General features: G+C 40.7%; 1 protein-coding gene across 11 annotated transcripts in view; it reads left to right on the top strand.

The window, feature by feature from the left end:
* Positions 1-22,903, top strand: part of LOC138959183 (mucin-2-like) — an 88,365-nt gene that overhangs the window by 60,869 nt on the left and 4,593 nt on the right. For 8 of the 11 annotated variants that reach the window (XM_070330562.1, XM_070330567.1, XM_070330565.1 and 5 more), the window contains 3 exons: positions 14,839-14,985; positions 15,428-15,814; positions 16,885-21,945. In XM_070330562.1, coding sequence (XP_070186663.1) covers positions 14,839-14,985; positions 15,428-15,814; positions 16,885-21,945 — 5,595 coding nt within the window. Of the gene's footprint in view, positions 1-535; positions 764-2,848; positions 2,885-7,975; positions 8,018-8,520; positions 14,099-14,838; positions 14,986-15,427; positions 15,815-16,884; positions 22,036-22,903 lie in introns of those variants that run through there. The other 3 variants (XM_070330569.1, XR_011453649.1, XM_070330568.1) reach the window with 3 other exon arrangements.

Below are 22,903 nucleotides of genomic sequence, written 5' to 3'. Positions count from 1 at the left end.
TTTTCCATCATTTGCTGATTCCAAAAACATATAAATATGTTATATTTGGATTAAAAACAAGCTCTGAAAATTAAATATATAAAAATTATTATCAAAATTAAATTGTCCAAATCAATTTAAAAACACTTTCATCTTATTCCTTGTCGGTTTCTGATTCCAAAAACATATAGATATGATATGTTTGGATTAAAAACACGCTCAGAAAGTTAAAACAAAGAGAGGTACAGAAAAGCGTGCTATCCTTCTTAGCGCGACTACTACCCCGCTCTTCTTGTCAATTTCACTGCCTTTGCCGTGAGCGGTGGACTGACGATGCTACGAGTATACGGTCTTGCTGAAAAATGGCAGCTACTTGACTAAATATTGTATTTTCGCCTTACGCGACTTGTTTTATTTTTAATTCATCAAGCAACATTTCGCCCAGCAGTGTCAGCTGCTAAATATAATTTCACACATTGGATTGGAGATGCTCAAAAAACGTGCCCAATTTGGGCCCTATTTTGACAAGGTTAACACTATCCTGCTTTGCTTGCAGGTAACGGCGAACCTTGCTGTTTCTCCCAAGTTCAAACAGCAACAAAAGGAACAGCTGGATCAACGCATTCGCTGATACCGACACTGGACTCCTGTAAATCCATGTGCTCAGCTGTGTCTTCCTGTCAGGGCCTGACTTTCAGCAGTAGCACGTGCTATTTTTATGCCAGCACACCTTCCACAGCGACCCAGAGTGGTTCTTTCTACTATACCAAGACGTGTGCAGATGGTATGTTTGACCATGCAGTCTTCAAAATGAAAAAAAGCATGTGTTTTCTATATCTGGTTTCCCGATTTTAAAGCTCACAATAGAAATTATGACTGTGGATTGGTGCTATCGAATGAACTCTTTCTAAATGCCTCGAATTTCTGTCAACCCAACGGTATATTTTTTGACAAGTAAGCAAGCATACCATACACAAACGATCAAGAAAGCATACTGTACTGATAGAAAAACAGTCAATCCGCTCTTAAAATCTGCAATGGCTCCATGATTAGTGATCCTGAACGCACATTCGCGTGTATTTGACTAAGCCTTGTCGATACGTTTGCCCAGGAATACTTTTGTTACTCAAAGCACAAAAATAAAATAACTAAATCAGTCGGTCAACAACATGAATGAATAAAACATTTAAAAACATGAGAACAAAAAAATATTTGCTGTGGGAACATTTTCTATAACAACGCGTGAATGTTAATCAAATTAACTTCACCAACGTAGAGACACTATAGGTCGTGAAAATACATAGCGTTTAATTAAAGCGCCCACAAGAGCGCTTGGTTGTTATGGAACATTGTTCTGTTCTTCATTTTTGTCTATAGTTTTGAGTCTGCCAATATCAGCCGAGATAACGCTTGCTAATAAGAAACTATATATGTGGAAACTTGGGCTGATAAGATATTTGGGTTGTGAAATCGAGAATATATGGCTGTGCAAATATCCATTGCTTGTGTAATCTGTGTTGTAAATATACTGCTGTTAAAACACCATAGAATCTATGAACACGGAACCTTTCGAACGCATGGCTGTTGGTATAATGTATTGATCGGCTGTGTTAATGTTCTGATTGGAGAAGATATACTTGTGAAAATATCGTTTATGGAAACACTTTTGAGAGTATATTGCATGCACTGCATACACACCGGTTGTGAGATCGCTCAGCAGTGACAAGACACTGATGTGAAAATACCAGCCGTAAGAACATTTGCTTGCACGAATATGTGATTCTGAAATATTGATCGAAGCAACACTTGGTTGTGAGAATGAAAAGTTGTGAACAGCAATGGAGGCAATGCCTGGTTGTAAGAAAAGGTTACAGTCGAAACGTTCGGGCTGTACAGGGATGGCCCAATCGGCCGCCCGACCGCCAGTAGCTAGTACAAATTCCGCCGGGCTACTAGAAACAATCAATCAATCAATATGAGGCTTATATCGCGCGTATTCCGTGGGTACAGTTCTATTAGAGCTTAAAGCGCAGGGATTTTTTTTTCTTTTTTTCTGCAATTTATATCGCGCACATATTCAAGGCGCAGGGATTTATTTATGCCGTGTGAGATGGAATTTTTTTTACATAATACATCACGCATTCACATCGGCCAGCAGATCGCAGCCATTTCGGCGCATATCCTACATTTCACGGCCTATTATTCCAAGTCACACGGGTATTTGTTACTCAAAGCACAAAAATAAAGTAACTAAATCAGTCGGTCAACAACATGAATGAATAAAACATTTAAAAACATGGCAGCTTCCCCAGTTGGCCAGTGAAAATTCTAGTCAAATGCAAAACAACTTTTTGGTGGTACTATCGATTTTCAAATCCGTAAAATCACCGGGAAAGCCTGTTCATCGCTGACCACAGCCCGGTTATCTATTGAATAACCGCTATTTTGTGTGTTTCTAACAGTCACAATTTTAGTGTGTGGTAAGTACCGGGTTAGAGAAATTTGTGACGGGCTAGTGAATTTCTTAAAGTTACTCGCCCGGCCGGCGAGTTAAATGTGTGAGATTTGGGCATCCCTGGGGTGTATCAAACCACGGTAGAGGGCTTGCCTACCTTTGAACGAAATGCCTTAGAAAATCCAGAAATACATCACCTTTGATCCAATCTATTTATGTAAATTGTATACACATGCAATGATACTAAATCTATTTCCCTATCCTTTGTGTGATAGAATTTGTGTCCGTCTGTAGATGTTAGTTTCTTTGTTAGTCCTGTGTTGACAACTCTTCGACAAGCGCTTAGAACTGTACCCACGGAATACGCGCTATATAAGCTTCATATTGATTGATTGATTGATCCTCTTTTTACAGGTGCAGATACAGGAAGTCTCACGATAAGTGTGTGTGGTAAGTATTTCCTGTTCATTTCCCCTGGCTTTTAAATGACGCTGCCATTTATTCTTAACTGGCTAGGCAATATCAATGTGAACACGACGCACCACACTCTCAATTATATTTTCATGTTGTAAGCTTTTAAAACTTCGATATTTGCAACTTAACCGTACGTAAGCACTTGTGTCAATCACCTAGTTTTGTGTGTCTCTGTGTGTGTTATTACACATAGTAGGAAATCAATTAACTCTGTGTGCATATGATGTCGTTTTCCTTTAAACCGTATAACTAGAGACTGCCTACGTGACTGCTCATAGGTTACACAATTCGGCCTCGCAAAACACGTGCTGACCTAAATCACAGAGCAGGCACAGGCGATGGGCCTTCGTCCTTTCAATGTTTTGTGCTGTTCTTGTTTAGCCAGTCCTCCGTTTTAATGCTGCGTCGCTCACAAGAAATAACGGTTTTAGGTGTGACGAAAAAAAGAAAAGGGCCTGAGTACGGTGATAAATACAAGACTTATTTTACAACCATTTGAAAAATACATACATCCCCCGTGGCTACCCGCATAACGAAATCGTTGTTCTCGTGTTTTGAACTTGCCAGTGCTACAGCACAGAGCAGAGTCCGTCCCGCACTTTGCTTTGTGTACATCACGTGGCCACCCAAACACCCGCACAACGCAACATTTTCACGAGAAAAACACGTTTATTTGTTTGCTTTGTCTGTATTACACATTTCTATTTACATTTACCACTGACACACCAAATTGTATGCTTTAGTTTGCAAGTGAATCGTTATCATACAAAATAACGTTATCACGAGACGAACAGAGATCTCAGAGATCGTCTGCTTCTCAACTGTTTCCTGCAAATCGTGTAATATCTATTTTTGCGGAAACCTCCCGAAGAAATGCAGTCTCAGCGGCTTCCACCTGCAACATAGTCGTGCTTATTTGGAATGTGACGTCCTGTTCTTCGTCAGTCACACCTATCTCGAAAACTAAGCGTCGCACAGAACCAGCGCCCTTCCATTATTTCTTTGACGCTAGAATTGGCGAGTGTGGCGAGGAAGAAGCGTTTCTTAAGCAATTCTCGCCGCAAGGAATTCTAATTTAGCGAGCTGAACTGAACTGTACTGAACGTTATTTTACAATGAAGCACACACACACACACACACACACACACACACACACACACACACATACACACGCGCACACACACACACACACACACACACACACACACACACACACACACACACACACACAGAGGCACAACTGTATAAACAGTAATACTGTCGTTTAAAATACTTTGCAACACATATAACCCAAACAAAACATGTTTCCATACCCCTTCTTTTATTAAAACACAGCTTCGGCCCTTGATGATTTTAATCAATCATATTTCTTGTACAACAGTTTAAACTGGCTTCGCATGCGATTATTCACTGGCACAGTTAATACACTTTCAAGCTGTACATGTTAATTGTTTTTACTGTTGAGTTAAAGGCACAGTAAGCCTCCCGTAAACCATCACAGATACGGTCAGGCTTTTACACACAGTACAAACACCCTTTCATTTAAACACTCACCGCTTGAGAACATCCTAGGTGCCCTCCGTAAAGAGCGAACAATTTTCAAAGAATTTATTTTTGCGTGGTTTATCTTACCCCTGAGCCACCGTGAACCCGTGTGATCCAGTTTCCCTTTTCCACAATGCAGTCGTCAGTTAGTAATTTGAATGCGACTCGATGTGAGCTTATCTGCAATAGCACGTTTTTATGCACGAAACAAACGGCTGTGGTTCACAAGAACTCTAGCGATGGCTTTTGACTGTTGAGAGGAACTGGCGATATGCATAAACCGTCGTCTGCTACGACCCTTGCGTGACCCTGCTTCCGGGCTTTTCTTTTTTTAAACTTTCACAATTTTGAATTGTACTGATCTTGTCTTGATGAAAAAAAATTCTTTTATGATTAAAGAATGTTTGTGTAACAAGCTGTCAATTTATTATTTAGATTTTAAAAGTTAGGTCTAGCGCAAAAACGCACCACGGTCCAAAAACATTCTTCGGTCCACGGCTATCGCCAGTTTAGAATGAGACCCGAAGGGAAGTAACTCATTTTTGACCTGAGTTCAGGATAGGTCCAAAAAGTGTCAGAGACAATCTGCAAAATTAATTCTTTAAAAATTGCTCGCTCTTTACGTGGGGCACCTAGGATGTTCCCGTTTGCTGAGCGTTCAAATGGAAGGGTGTTTGTACGGGTGTGTGTAAAAGCCTGACAGTATCTGTGATGGTTTATGGGAGGCTTACTGTGCTTTTAATGTACAGTATTAAACACAATTACAAAGAAGTTTTATGAAGGAAATTTTGCCCAAAGGCCTTTTTTAATTGGATTACTCTCAACCCCCTAGCTGTAAATGTTTTCAGGTTGAGGTATAAAACATACCTTGGTATTATGTCAATTCTTGTTGCAATTTAATCAGATATGATAAAAAAAATATGTCAATCTAGATCAGGCTTAGACTCAGAAAGACTTGTATTTAGGCAACATGACTGATGAGCGACTCAGTGACGTAGCGAGAGATGCGGTTCGTAGACCTGTGTAGCGAGATTCTGTAGAAGTAATTCGATGCTAACCCTGCAGACTGTTGTTTTGCCACAATTAAAACACATTAATTTTTGTTGTTAGCTGTTTGTTTCCATGTGGATGTGTTATGTGCAATTAAACGGGTACGGACACACGTTTTACACATGGGTTACATGAGTTGAAAAGTATTTGAAACGACGGTACGTATTACTGTACTAGATGATTACCCGCTTCGCCGGGTACCGGCTTCACCGGGAAGAAGTAGAGCCGAATACCAGGCTGCGCCTGGGACCCGGCATTGCCACACGGAGGAAGGGAGATAATCGCGGCTGGAGGAATACCCGGCTTCGCCGGGGTGAATCGCGAGACAGAGACAGACAGCGTGGCGGTTCATCACAATCACCTTTGCAGGCGAAGTCCTGTCAAACGGGATTGAGAATTTTAGAGCTTATTTCTTAGCCCTAAATTATCTGTTGTGGCTTCTCAAATGCCAGAACATACAGACAGACAAAAGCCGCTAGACCAAATCACAAACAGAACTCTACAATACACAGGTTTTTGCCCACACACACACACACAAACACACACACACACACAGAAGCCGTATATATATATATGTATATCTATATATATAAATATATAGAGATAGGTGAGAGTGTATTTTTCGCGTGGCTATAAATTGATTCGACCTTTTCACTTTGACAGTAAGAACAACTTACGGGTGCAAGGGAAGCGTTCTGGACAGCGCAGTGACATTCTAAAAATAGTAACTTAAAAACGGGAATATGGATTGAAGCCACACGAAGGAAGGGAGATAAACGCAAAACACTGGCGAAGATAAGGAAGAGTTACTTGTAATGGTGAAATGAACACAAAAACCAAAATCGGTTCAGCGCTGCGCGCTGAGAGCACGTGTTGAAATATCTCATCGATGATATTGTGTCCGGGGTGTAGCTGAATACGGTGTCCAAATTTGAAAAAGATCCACCGAGAACTTTGGCTTTGGTGTGTCGGTATGGGGGCCCGGGTAGCTCAGGTGGAACCAAAATCGGTTCAGCGCTGCGCGCTGAGAGCACGTGTTGAAATATCTCATCGACCAGATTTTGTGCAGGGTGTATCTGAATATGGACACCAAATTTGAAGCAGATCCATCGAGAACTTTGGCCGTGCATGGCGAACAAACACATACACACACACACACACACACACACACACACACACACACACACACACACACACACACACACACACAAGTCGTATATATATATAGATATACAGCGGTGCCAGTGTTGAAAGGCGAATACCATTTGGACCAGCCATGAGTGATGGAACATTGTACGCGGGGTATCTTGACAGGCACGTTTTAGAAGAAATAATAATGAAAGTGCAGGGCCGGACTAGGCGAAGAGAGGGGGGGGGGGGTTGCCAGTGGTGGCCCAGGGGGATGTCCCCCCTGGCGGCAGGGGCGGATCAGTTCATTTTATGGGTGGTTTTTTTCAAAAGTATATTGTGAAGATATGGGTGTGAAGGCGCGAAGCGCCGAGCCGACGGCGCAAAGCGCCTAGCTTGCTAGGGGTCCGGGGGCATGCCCCCCCGGAAAATTTTGAAAAAAGGATGCAAAATGGTGCAATCTGGTGCATTCTGAGGATGATCATTACCAGTTTCAGGCAGCAGATTTTGTCACTGATTAATACCCCAAAAATTGAAACTCAATGTAAAATAAAGAAATGCATGCCTCATTCAATATTTTTATTTTTTGGCTGGGGGCTGGGTCCGGAAACCCTAGAACCCCCCCCCCCCTCGTTGTGGGGGTCAGGGGGCGAAGCCCCCTGAAGCTGATGGGTAGGTCATATTCTGAGATAGGAAAATGGTCGCTCCTTGCATGAAACGGCATAAAATAAGCAATAATAAAAAAAAAAATTAAATAAGTAAGGTACATGTTTAGGCTAGGGGGGGGGGGGGGGGGTTGCGCAACCCCCATAACCCCCCCGGTAGTCCGGCCCTGAAGTGACAACAAAAGGTGTTTTTTTTAAGCGAGGTGTCCGCAATCTGCATGGAAAAATATAGCTCTTCATTATCTACAGCGCTCGACCTTTTCTTGTTTTTATAAGGACATTAAAATTGTATAGTATTTGAGTCTTGAATGGCGATCTATTTATATCAATGAGCACTGCCTACAAGTTTAGCAAAAAAAAACTTGCCCCCAAAAAGCATATTTTATAAACTGAACAGGAAAAGCGCGCATGATTCATAAAAATCAGATGCAGAAATGGTTTGCATTTTAATGAGTGGCATTTTTGGGGAGTCACGCTATAGCCTATGTTACTGCAGTAAAGCCACATCACCGTTGATAACGAATCTAAGTTCGTAAAGGGGCGTACCGACGCTCAAGTGATTGTGGTCATGAAGGCCAAAGAATGCATTTGGCACTGTGCTAAAGACGACAAAACGGTCAACTGGCGAACATAAAGGAAATTATTATAACGAACCATGCAACCTTTTCTTTTGTTTCAGGTTCAGCTGCAATGCCACAGCTGTCAAAAGTTCTGGTCGCATGTAAGTCTGTTATCCTGTATAAGTGTAAATGCTCGATCCTATTAATGTCTAAAACTTATGCAGAAAATCAGCAGTGTCTTCTGGACATACGTCGTCAAATCGAAAACATAAAGTTCTGCTTTCATGTAGTAAACTACACAATTCTTTCATTCAAGTACATATGCCCGTGCTAATCCATGTGTCAATGTTAATGTCTGTGGGCTAGTCTAATTGTATCTAAATTTTTATCTCTCTTGGTGTCAGATTGCAAGGATAGGTTTGTTCTGCTGCTGAAGAAATGGTGTTGGTGACATTTCGGGTACTCGTTTAGGCTGCTTGAAGAGGTAGTCAGTCATGAGCTATTTTGGAGGTAAGGTTGATTATGAGGTTATTTATTTATTTTAGTTTTTTGCTTGTTGTTGTTGTCTAATGTTTTGAACAAAAGTGAACCATTTCCATTTTATTTCCTTTTGCGGGGAAGTTTTCTTTTCCTTTTTTTACAAACGTGTGCAATTTTGTTTCAGGGATACTGGCAGTGACTCTGCTTACTACGTGAACACATGGGCCAGAGGACACAGGAAAGGGAGAAACTGCAAGGAGAGAAATACAATGATAGGACAATCAAAACAAAACAAAAACAGTGACATGGATAGTCCAGGTTTCTTTCGGATTCAACGGATACAATTTATGGCAGGAATAAAGACATACGTTTTGTACGATGTAATGTGTCAAAGCATCACATTTTACGGTTGTTTGAAAACCTCAATGCACTTATATCAGATCTGAATCCATCGGCGTTAATGCAAACATGTCGCATAGTAAATCTTCGTGGTTCAAGATAAGTAAACTATAATACACTAATATTGCTATTTCATATGTTACGTGGATTTCCATTGGTCAATTGGGCAAAACTGAGCTCAGTGCAAAAGTGATATCGACGACATTTCCGTCGATATCAGTTTTGATATCGACGACCTCTTTATTGCTTCCCCACTTCAAAAACAAAAACACCTATATTTAAAAACAAACAAATATATATGAAAATGTAATTATCCCAGAATTTAGTTGAGCAAGTGACTAAAGACTTTTTGAAAGGAAAGACATTTTAAAATACTGAAAAGTACAAGAAAAGGGTGAACAAAAAGAAATAATAATCAGAGGGAGGAATGTGGAACAGCCAAAACTGAGACAAATACTTTTGTAATTTCTTTAATAAGTGTAACTCCTCAGATTTCTCTCAGACACAAAATGCAAGCTCTTCTATCTTCTATGGTGACATTCCCTTCGTAACCACCAGCCTACACAAGGCGGTGTGAAAAAACAAAACAATTTTTTTAAAAAAATTTGTGTATAAAGAATGTAACGGAAGCGCTGACTGCATTCGAGTTATTTCCCCTGCTTTGAATGCTCGCTTTGGCATGAAGAGAAATGCATGAAACTAGGCAAAATGAAATTCTTATGTAAAACTGAATAACAAAATTTAAAACGAGAAATAAACAAACAAATAAAAAGATAAGTAAATTAATGACCAAGCAAATACACAAACAGTACAACTACAAGCTTCACGCCCATTCTAAGTGAACTGGACAGGGCATACTGATAAAGTTTTTCACAAGATCCGTTCTTCCTGTATACAATACAATAAACGATTCGCTCAAAAATTCAACTTTTTGTCACATATTTTTTTTATTTCAACATTCATTTCGTATTTTTAAGCCTAAGATGTGGTAACGTATGTATTCTTGACGTATGTATCGCCATTTGCTATGATTACCGAAAACAAAACGCATTGTGACGATGAAATCAAGCAACATATTTTCCTCCATAGAGCATGGAGCATGTGTGTATCCTGTGATAGGCATGACTTGCCCAGGTTCTGGAATACTTTCTTGTTAACCAAAAGTAATGCATGCATCATTCAAAGGGACGCATTTACATTTTTTTGAAAACCAAGTCGTATCTGTAAATGAACAGCAGACTTGCATGTTCAGTGCGTACACGGTGTTGAAATACATTCATTTATGAAACTTTAAAACCCAAATACAAGTCTATAAATATACAGATGATGCCTGCAATATCTGTTAAAAGTTTGGTTACGTGTGTACTCTCGAATTTGGCGATAACGGTAACATCCCCAAAGTCATCGACTTAAATTTGTTTTTATAGTTCAACAGTTTTGCCTTCGTTTTCTTCCATGTTCCATACGGGGTTTTTTCATTACAAAGTCAGCCGTATGTATCGATAATAAACGAGCGAGAATGTTGCATCACCCGAGCCAGGCAACAGTACCGAATGTACTGTTTTGAAGCATTCTCGGCAAGGTTGTGGCGCTTGCATCAGTCGGAGGTCCCAGCCATTAATTGTCAAAAGTCGCCACAAACCAGTGTACATAATGACAGCTTAGATTTATTTAACAGCACTCGTGTTTGGAAAATAACCTAATGCGCCATTAATTACACCTTATTGCTGAGAATGGGTGCTGACGCTTAGGGATGCTAAGATTCCCCCAATATGCAGCAGGACCTGCCGTGCGGCCTCCCAGAAATCCTCACCCAGCCTACTTCTGTGATAAAACACACTTGTTTCTACTCTTTTTTATACCGTGTGATACGCGTGTGTCTTATTTTCTGTGTTTGTGTTTAATTAATATTTGTTTGTCCGTGCACTTAAAAAGACCGCTGGATCGAATTATATGTGACTGTAACGTACTGTTTTGTGAATAATAATCGTGCCAAAAACGTACCTTTCTTGTTTTTTATTCTAAATTTTGGAATATTGGCAGTCTCTTTGTTATATTTAGTCAAGTTTTGACTAAATATTTTAACATCGAGGGGGAATCGAAACGAGGGTCGTGGTGTATGTGCGTGTGTGTGTCTGTGTGTGTGTGTGTGTGTGTGTGTGTGTGTAGAGCGATTCAGACTAAACTACTGGACCGATCTTTATGAAATTTGACATGAGAGTTCCTGGGTATGAAATCCCCGAACGTTTTTTTCATTTTTTTGATAAATGTCTTTGATGACGTCATATCCGGCTTTTCGTGAAAGTTGAGGCGGCACTGTCACGCCCTCATTTTTCAACCAAATTGGTTCAAATTTTGGTCAAGTAATCTTCGACGAAGCCCGGACTTCGGTATTGCATTTCAGCTTGGTGGCTTAAAAATTAATTAATGACTTTGGTCATTAAAAATCTGAAAATTGTAAAAAAAAATAAAAATGTATAAAACGATCCAAATTTACGTTTATCTTATTCTCCATCATTTGCTGATTCCAAAAACATATAAATATGTTATATTTGGATTAAAAACAAGCTCTGAAAATTAAATATATAAAAATTATTATCAAAATTAAATTGTCGAAATCAATTTAAAAACACTTTCATCTTATTCCTTGTCGGTTCCTGATTCCAAAAACATATAGATATGATATGTTTGGATTAAAAACACGCTCAGAAAGTTAAAACAAAGAGAGGTACAGAAAAGCGTGCTATCCTTCTTAGCGCAACTACTACCCCGCTCTTCTTGTCAATTTCACTGCCTTTGCCATGAGCGGTGGACTGACGATGCTACGAGTATACGGTCTTGCTGAAAAATGGCATTGCGTTCAGTTTCATTCTGTGAGTTCGACAGCTACTTGACTAAATATTGTATTTTCGCCTTACGCGACTTGTTTTTGGATTCGTACAGTGTCTTGTAGCCGCGAAGGCCAAGTGTCCAATTGGTTGAACTATTTTGCCTTCTTCTATTTCTTTCTAGTCGCGAGTAAATGTTCGGTATCAGTGTCCCGTGCGTGCGTGCGTGCGTGCGTGCATGCGTGTGTGAGAGCGCGCGCGCGCGTGTGTGTGTCAGTGTGTGTGTGTGTGTGTAATGCCTAACGTTTTCTTCCCAAGCGTATAAACAAATAGGTTGTGCTTCCGTGTTTCCTTTTTCTAGCTTAGTCGTGTGCTAAGTGCATACTTCAATAGAAAACAAATAGTAAAGCATTTTTTGGGGAGTGGGAAACGATATATGGGGAAAATATGGTATTTGTTCCATGTGCATTTGTTTCATTTTAATTCGCTTAAAACGGCTTTTTGTCTTTCATGTTATGTACGCCGCGAAAAGGCCTTTTGTTTTTCTGCTTTTAATCCGAAAAGCACGACAAACGAATTCTGTTCTGCCGAGACAAAATTTGCGTTCTCTTTTTTATGTACAAAATATGTGCTTCTTTATTTTTTGTCAAATGATTTATGTGCCAACCGTACATATGCGAGCAATATTAATGTTATACTTTTAATGTGATTGGTAGTGTAATTGTTTTGCATTGGTAGACGTCAGTACGTATAACTATGTGTACATTCTTCGCATGTGTACCTGCATGTGACGTACCTTCATGTGTAAATATGTTTAAAATAAAAAATTACAACTTTCGGCCGAGACACATATGTCCTACACCAACGAAAGCACTCTCACATTTATGTACATGTACAATCGAACTATCAACATTACTTGCTTGTAATATTAGTGTGTTGCAAACATGTATTTTATCAATCATACTTTGAAAGTTGAAGTGATAATTGTATCGGTTGTTTTATATGACTAACATAAACACACACGCACGCACACACACACACACACACACACATACACACACACACACACACACACACACACTGACACACACACACACGCACACACACACACACACACACACACACACACACACACACACACACATTTAGTTACACACACATTCTCTCTTTGATGGAGGGCTGTTCCATTATTATTTAGAATCCAGGCTCCTGGCAATATGGCGTTAAATACAAAAACATGCCGTCAAATAATAGACTATTGTAAGGCTTGACACAAAAAATGAAGTTCCAGAGTTATGTCGTTTTCATATGGTCGACTCGGGAAGTTACTCACCGCGCAATGTATGAAATTGCGTCATGAAGCTCAAATTCGCGATTTCGGACCGATAACTTACAATAACTACAAACTAAGGGTTAAAAGAGGCCGATTTGCATGAAAGTGTGATGAAATGTTTTGGGATGAACGCTCTTTGTAGAGCCGTGGTGTAAAACTGGTACAGCAATTTCAAACCGGGTAGACGGAGCCTCGAAAATGATACCCACCCTGGTCTACTCATTTCATCCGTTATCCTCGAAAACATTGGCGCTGTTGAACAGATAATAAGAGAAGATCACTTAATTATATTCAGGGAGATGCAATATGCCCTTCGCATTAAAAGCTCTGCATTTGAAAAGATCTTACACAAATACTTAATGGGCCCAAAGCGATTTGCCGGTTTACCACATGAACCTAGTGACGGAAAAAAGAGGGGTAGGGCGGAGTGTTGCCTGACAATACTTGAAAAAATCAGCAATGGCTTGTCCAAATCAACATGGAATATCGTCAGTGGTGACGATACCTGGGTTAATTAGTTCCAATCTAACACCAAACAACTGTCGTCTGTTCGGGTGTTTAACCAGGTGACCCAACCCCTGCCAAGTTCAAATAACAAGAAGCCCTAAAACAATGTTGTGCGTCTTTCGTCGCTAAATCAAGGTATTTAAACACTTTGACTCTTGAGGACAGGCATACAGTCACGTCTGACTACTGTGTCCACCACTAATGGTCGAAAATATTCAAGGCTTGGCACAAACACCGTCCAAACACGGGTATTCGAGGGCTTATGCTGTAACATGACAACGCACTTGTGTATACTGCCTTTGCGACAACAGATTTCTTGGCACCAAAGGGAGCACTGCTGCTGGTTGCATCCACCCTATATTCTTGACATTTCCCCCATGCTAGTTCAGCCTGTTCTCGGATTTTAAGAAATAGCCGCGGAAACACGGTTAGAGACCCCTGAAGACCGAGCCTTCACGAGGGCCATACCAGGTATAGCTGATGTCAAGCAGTCCCAGGCCTGAATGAGAACAGTTGAGAGGATGGCCAGTTGGGTGTCGGTTGGGAAAGGATTGATCTAGAAAATGGCCTGGTTAGATTGTTGATATGTGTTTCTGTTTCTAAGATTCTAAATAATTATGGAACAGCCTACGTATGTCGACTTTGTACCTGGAGTAACCATATCACTTTTGTAATTAAAGCTGTTTCGTGCTGTTTGCGTGTACTGTAGTACAATTTCACCAAAACCTTTGTACGTGTGCGTGCGTGTGTTTGTGTGTGTATGAGTGTGTGTGTGTTGGTGTGTGTGTTGGTGTGTGTGAGTGTGTGTGTATGTATCTCTACGTGTGTGTTTGTTTTTCTGAGCACGGGGTGTGTGTGTGTGTGTGTGTGTGTGTGTGTGTTTCTCTGTATGTGTGTGTGTTTCTGTGTGTGGTGTGGATGTGTGTGTGTGTGTAAATAACTAAGTAAGTAAGTTAGTTATTAAAAGTAACATCGAGGGCCCATCGTCCCACGATGATAGCTGCATCATGTAAAAACGACCGAGGTTGTTGTAAGTCAGTCTGTGAAAAGCGACTGGGAGCGAGAGATTAAAATACTGAGACTATTTTGAAAGAAGATAAAGACAAGCCAGATGGAGACAGTGAGAAGAGCACAGTAAGCCACGGAGATATTGGAAGGGAGGGAGAATAGAAATTATAGCCGGTGTGTGTGCGTGCGTGCGTACGTGTGTACGTGTGTGCGTGTCTGTGTCTAGACCTGTGTGATAGAGGAGAGATAGGTAAAGACAGAGACAACAAAAAAGAGACACACAGGCTTAATGAACAGAGTTTGTGGTCCGTACACACACCCTTGCCACCACCATAGGGCTTATTTGACTTCAGTGTGTGTCAGATAAGACATAACTATAGTCTCTGAACCCCAGACACGTATTATCCTACTTCCATTCTCTCCATAGACACTACTACAACAACTTCCGGTTTGACGTCAACAGCGGAAACAGCAACCAGTCCCACCCCTACTACAACTGTTACAACGTCCAGCCAAACGACATCAACAAGTCCAACAACAGCAGCCATCACTACAACTACAGCGCCCGCCGCAAGTACGTATTCACAAAGATCTCGTTTGAGAATGAAGAACAAGAAATACGTTGCCGAAACTACAGTACATAGTTTCTACAAAATGTTTAACAAACAAGCTAACACCATTGCGGTAGACAGACCAGTTTTCCTGCTACTGGTTTCAATCAGAAGTATTTGTCAGCAATTAACTTCGACTAATTAAGCTCAATGTTATACCAAACATAATCGGCATTGAAGATCAGAGTTCGTCTTTTTAAAAAGAAAAGCTTACGTCTACAAATAATTGCAGTGCTGCACGCCTGCAACTGCAGATCATCTTAGTCCGTGTCACGGGATTTGACAGTTTAAATGAGATTAACAACAGAAAATATTTCTATTTGAGAGGAACGTTTATATGTGCTTAAAAAGGGAGCAGATTTGTCACACAGTACGTGTAGCATTATTGTCGCCAATTTGTAACAGCCAACCCTGTCACAACAACCAGCCCTACTACAACTACATCAACAACAGTTGAAGCCACAACAACCAATCCGGCCACAACAACCAACCCTACTACAACAACAACATCAACAACAGTTGAAGCCACAACAACCAATCCAACCACATCAGCCAGTCTTGATACAACAACAACAATTCCAGCTACCACAACTGACGAAGCTTCCACAACAACGACAGACACAACCTCTATAACAACAACACAAAGCCCAGCTATAACCACCACCGAATCAACCACAACCAGTCCAGCCACGACAACAAACCCAACCACAACTACCATCCAAGCTACAACCACTTCTGTGTCCACCTTCAATCCCAACACTACCACGAACCCCACAACACCTTCTACAACAGGTGATTACAAATGTTTGTCTCTTTTAAGTTTGCTACAATTTGTACCCAAAGCCCAAGAGTATAAGCTTGAACCAAACGCAATGTTATAAGTGTGCCGTCCTCTTAACCCTTTTAAGTTGTATTAGAGATACCACAGTTAATTGTGGCGGTCAAAGCCCACACTGGTCATATTTTGTACATATCAAGAACGGTTTTATTCATGTGATGTTATTATGTCATTATCTAGGCAGCATGAATGACTGAGGGTGATTTGATTATGTCATTATCTAGTCAGCATGAATGACTGATTCTTTTATGAATACATGAGAGAGTGTTAAAATGTGAAGATTTGTGTTTGTGGTCACCTGCTTGACCACGTGAAATGTTGTTTATTTGATGATAAGTTTTGTTGGTGCTCTCTCTCTCTCTCTCTCTCTCTCTCTCTCTCTCTCTCTCTCTCTCTCTCTCTCTCTCTCTCTCTCTCTCTCTCTCTCTCTCTCTCTCTCTCTATTTATGAACATGCAATCTGCAACAAACAACATCATCGTGCAAATCACTCTTAATATCAATTTAACGAAATTTTAACAAGAATTTTGACACAAATTGACGATTATTCTTAACGCCCAAAAATGAGTTTTGAATCATTGTCATTAGCTTGTTGTGGTTCTTGCATCGCTCTTCCATTATGCCGCAAAATGTGAAAATATCCGACTCGAAGGAGAACAGATATTTAAGCAATTGGAACGACAATTTTTGTGATCATTTAATTTTCAAATTAAAAAAAAAGGATTGAAGAGCAGTCATTTAGTAACCTTTTAGGTTACAGATGCACTCCATGGATCACTACTACTTCCCATATCATTTCAGACTATTTCTATGTATACTGACCACTTACCATGACAAATGTACGAATCAGTTGGATTGATTAATGCATTTTAAATTTTGTTTCTACAAACTGCAGATGTACAGTTACACGAAAATAAACTTTTTTCTTTATTAAGTTTTTAGTTTATTCTGTCAGAAAAAGGGTTGGCTCGTTGCATATTTACATTCTTCTGCGCATTATTACATGACTATACATAAACACACAGGGCACAGATCAACAGCCGATGACACTACTACACAAACAGCAGCGGACACTACTTTAACAACTGCAGCTAATACTGCTTCTACAACAACAGCTGACACTACAACAAGAACAGCAACTGACCCTACTACAATAACAGCAGCTGGCACTATAACAACAACAGCAACTGAAACTACTTCTACAACAACAGCAGCTGACAATACTTCTACAACAACAGCAACTGAAACTACTTCTACAACAACAGCATCTGGCAATACTTCCACAACAACATCAGCTGACACTACTTCTACAACAACAGCAGCTGACACTACTTCAACAACAGCAGATGACACTACTTCTACAACATCAGCTGAAACTACTTCTACAACAACAGCAGCTGACAGTACTACTACAACAGGAGCTGACACTACTTCTACAACAACAGCAGCTGACACTACTTCAACAACAGCAGATGACACTACTTCTACAACATCAGCTGAAACTACTTCTACAACAACAGCAGCTGACAATACTACTACAACAGGAGCTAACACTACTACGACAACATTAGCAGCTGACACTTCTACAACAACATCAACTGACAATACTTCTACAACCACATCCGCTGACACTTTTACAACAACATTAGCAGCTGACACTTCTACAACCACATCCGCTGACACTACTTCTACAACAACAACAGCTGACACTACTACAACAACAGCAGCTGATACTACTTCTACAACAACAGCAACTGACGCTACTTCTACATCAACATCAGCTAACACTACTTCTACAACAACAGCAGATGACACTACTTCTACAACAACATCAGCTGACACTATTTCTAAAACAACAGGAGCTGACACTACTTCTACAATAACATCAGCTGACACTACTTCTACAACAACAGCAGCTGACACTACTTCTACAACAACAGCAGCTGACACTACTTATTCAACAACAGCAGCTGACACTACTTCTACAACAACAACAGCTGACACTACTGCAACAATAGCAGCTGATACTGCTACAACAACAGCAGCTGACACAACTTCTACAGCAACAACAGCTGACACTACTTCTTCAACAACAACAGCTGGCGCTACTACAAGAACAGCAGCTGACACTACTCCAACAACACCAGCTGACACTACTTTAACAACAACAGCAGCTGACACTATTTCAGCAACAGCAGCTGACACTATTTCTACAACAACAACAGCTGACACTACTTCTACAACAACATCAGATTACACTACTCCTACAACAACAACAGCATTAGCAGCTGACACTTCTACACCAACATTAGCAGCTGACACTTCTATAACAACATCAGTTGACAAAACTTCTACAACAACAGCACCGGACACTTCTACAACAACATCAGTTTACAATACTCTTTCAACAACAGCAGCTGACACTACTTCCACAACAAAAGCTGAACCTACTTCTACAACAACAGCTGACAATACTTCTACAACAACATCAGCTGACACTACTTCTACAACAACAGCAGCTGTCACTGCTTCTACAACAACAGCAGATGACTCTATTTCTACAACAACAGCAGCTGACACTGCTTCTACAACAACAGCAGCTAACACTACTTCTACAACAACAGCAGCTGACACTACTTCTACAACAACAACAGCTGTCACTACTTCTACAACAACATCAGCTGACACTACTTCTACAACAACATCAGCTGACACTTCTTCTAAAACAAACGCAGCTGACACTACTTCTACAACAGCATCTGCTGACACTACTTCTATAACACTAGCAGCTGAGACTACCTCAACGACAACATTAGCACCTGACACTACTACAACAACATCAGCTGACACTCCTTCTACAACAACAGCAGCTGACACTACTTCTACGACAACATTAGCAGCTGACACTACTACAACAACATCAGCTGATACTACTTCTACAATAGCAGCTGACACTACTTCTACAACAACAGCAGCTGACACTACTTCTACAACAACATCAGCTGACACTACTTCTACAACAACATCAGCTGACACTACTTCTAAAACAACAGGAGCTGACACTACTTCTACAAAAACATCATCTGACACTACTTCTACAACAACAGCAGCTGACACTACTTCTACAACAACAGCAGATGACTCTATTTCTACAACAACAGCAGCTGACACTACTTCTACAACAACAGCAGCTAACACTACTTCTACAACAACATCAGCTGACACTACTTCTACAACAACAACAGCTGTCACTACTTCTACAACAACATCAGCTGACACTACTTCTACAACAACAGCAGCTAACACTACTTCTACAACAAACGCAGCTGACACTACTTCTACAACAGTATCTGCTGACACTACTTCTACAACACTAGCAGCTGAGACTACTTCAACGACAACATTAGCACCTGACACTACTACAACAACATCAGCTGACACTCCTTCTACAACAACAGCAGCTGACACTACTTCTACGACAACATTAGCAGCTGACACTATTACAACAACATCAGCTGATACTACTTCTACAACAGCAGCTGACACTACTTCTACAACAACAGCAGCTGACGCTACTTCTACATCAACATCAGCTAACACTACTTCTACAACAACAGCAGATGACACTACTTCTACAACAACATCAGCTGACACTACTTCTAAAACAACAGGAGCTGACACTACTTCTACAATAACATCAGCTGATACTGCTTCTACAACAACAGCAGCTGACACTACTTCTACAACAACAGCAGCTGACACTACTTCTACAACAGCAGCTGACACTACTTATTCAACAACAGCAGCTGACACTACTTCTGCAACAACAACAGCTGACACTACTGCAACAATAGCAGCTGATACTGCTACAACAACAGCAGCTGACACAACTTCTACAGCAACAACAGCTGACACTACTTCTTCAACAACAACAGCTGACGCTACTACAAGAACAGCAGCTGACACTACTCCAACAACACCAGCTGACACTACTTTAACAACAACAGCAGCTGACACTATTTCATCAACAGCAGCTAACACTATTTCTACAACAACAACAGCTGACATTGCTTCTACAACAACATCAGATTACACTACTCCTACAACAACAACAGCTGACACTACTTCTACAACAACATCAGATTACACTACTCCTACAACAACAACAGCATTAGCAGCTGACACGTCTACACCAACATTAGCAGCTGACACTTCTATAACAACATCAGTTGACAATACTTCTACAACAACAGCACCAGACACTTCTACAACAACATCAGTTTACAATACTCCTTCAACAACAGCAGCTGACACTACTTCCACAACAAAAGCTGAACCTACTTCTACAACAACAGCTGACAATACTTCTACAACAACATCAGCTGACACTACTTCTACAACAACAGCAGCTGTCACTACTTCTACAACAACAGCAGATGACTCTATTTCTACAACAACAGCAGCTGACACTACTTCTACAACAACAGCAGCTAACACTACTTCTGCAACAACATCAGCTGACACTACTTCTACAACAACAACAGCTGTCACTACTTCTACAACAACATCAGCTGACACTACTTCTACAACAACATCAGCTGACACTACTTCTACATCAAATGCAGCTGACACTACTTCTACAACAGCATCTGCTGACACTACTTCTACAACACTAGCAGCTGAGACTACTTCAACGACAACATTAGCACCTGACACTCCTTCTACAACAACAGCAGCTGACACTACTTCTACGACAACATTAGAAGCTGACACTATTACAACAATATCAACTGATACTACTTCTACAACAGCAGCTGACACTACTTCTACAACAACAGCAGCTGACACTACTTCTACAACAACAACAGCTGACACTACTACAACAACAGCAGCTGACACTGCTAAAACAACAGCAGCTGACACAACTTTTACAGCAACAACAGCTAACACTACTTCTGCAACAACAACAACAACAACAGCTGACACTACTTCTACAAAAACAGCAGCTGACACTACTTCTACAGCAACAGCAGCTGACACTACTTCTACAACAACAGCAGCTGACACTACTTCTACAACAACAGGAGCTGACACTACTTCTACAACAAGAGCAGCTGTCACTACTTCTACAACAACAGCAGCTAACACTATTTCTACAACAACAGCAGCTGACACTACTTCTACAACAACAGCAGCCGGCACTACTTCAACAAAAACAGCAGCAGACACTACTTTTACAACAACAGCTGACACTACTTCTACAACATCAGCTGACACTACTACGACAACATCAGCTGATACTATTTCTACAACAACAACAGCTGACACTACTTCTACAAGAACGACAGCTGACACTACTACAACAAGAGCAGCTGACACTGCTACAACAAGAGCAGCTGACACTACTTTTACAACAACAACAGCTGACACTACTAAAACAACACCAGCTGACACTACATTTACAACAACAGCAGCGGACACTACTTCTTCAACAACAACAGCTGACACTACTACAACAACAGCAGCTGACACTACTACAACAACACCAGCTGACACTACCTTTACAACAACAGCAGCTGACACTACTTCTACAACAGCATCAGCTGGCACTACTACAACAACAGCAGCTGACACTACTATAACAACATCAGCTGACACTACTTCTACAACAACAACAGCTGACACTACTTCTACAACAACAACAGCTGACACTACTTCTACAACAACATCAGCTGACACTACTACAACAACAACAGCTGACACTACTTCAACAACAGCAGCTGACATTGCTTTTACAACAACAGCTGCTGACACTACGACAACAACAGCAGCTGGCACCGCTACAACAACCCCATCTAAGACTACAACACCAGCAACTGACACTACTACACCAGAAACTGACACTATTACAGCAGAAGCTATCTCTACTACAGCACCGGCGGCTATCTCTACTACAGCACCAGCAGCTATCTCTACTTCAACACCAGCAGCTGACGGTAGGGAACCTAGCCCACTGTTGACAACACCAGCCACGATGACACCGACGACAGGGATCGAAAGACAGACAGTCAGAAACCTGTCCGGAGGTAACCTTTTTGCACCAGCGTTAAAAGCTGACAATGCGGGATGCAAAGGCTACGGGGCTGCTGACATCACAGCTTGTTAAACCTCAGCGGGTGAGCCCATGAAGTAGCATCAGGGTGCTTTTTTTCTTTGCTTTTTTTACATTTAGTCAAGTTTTGACTAAATGTTTTAACATAGAGGGGGGAATCGAGACGAGGGTCGTGGTGTATGTGTGTCTGTGTGTCTGTCTATCTGTCTGTCTGTGTGTGTGTGTAGAGCGATTCAGACTAAACTACTGGGCCGATCTTTATGAAATTTGACATGAGAGTTCCTGGGTATGATATCCCCGGACTTTTTTTTCATTTTTTCGATAAATACCTTTGATGACGTCATATCCGGTTTTTTGTAAAATTTGAGGCGGCAATATCACACCCTCATTTTTCAATCAAATTGATTGAAATTTTGGCAAAGCAATCTTCGACGAAGCCCGGGGTTTGGTATTGCATTTCAGCTTGGTGGCTTAAAAACTAATGAGTGAGTTTGGTCATTAAAAATCGGAAACTTGTAATTAAAATTATTTTTTTATTAAACGATCCAAAAACAATTTCATCTTATTCTTCGTCATTTTCTGATTCCAAAAACATATACATATGTTATATTTGGATTAAAAACAAGGTCTGAAAATTAAAAATATAAAAATTATGATCAAAATTAAATTTCCGAAATCGTTTTAAAAACAATTTCATCTTATTCCTTGTCGGTTCCTGATTCCAAAAACATATAGATATGATATGTTTGGATTAAAAACACGCTCAGAAAGTTAAAACGAAGAGAGGTACAGTAAAGCGTGCTATGAAGCACAGCGCAATCGCTACCGCGCCAAACAGGCTCGTCACTTTCACTGCCTTTTGCACTAGCGGCGGACTACGTTCAGTTTCATTCTGTGAGTTCCACAGCTTGACTAAATGTAGTAATTTCGCC

The sequence above is a fragment of the Littorina saxatilis genome, linkage group LG2, assembly GCF_037325665.1.
Source record: "Littorina saxatilis isolate snail1 linkage group LG2, US_GU_Lsax_2.0, whole genome shotgun sequence".
In the NCBI taxonomy this organism is placed as follows: Eukaryota; Metazoa; Mollusca; class Gastropoda; order Littorinimorpha; family Littorinidae; genus Littorina; species Littorina saxatilis.
The sequence above is the reverse complement of the archived record's forward strand: the minus strand, read 5'-3'. Positions and strand labels throughout refer to the sequence as shown.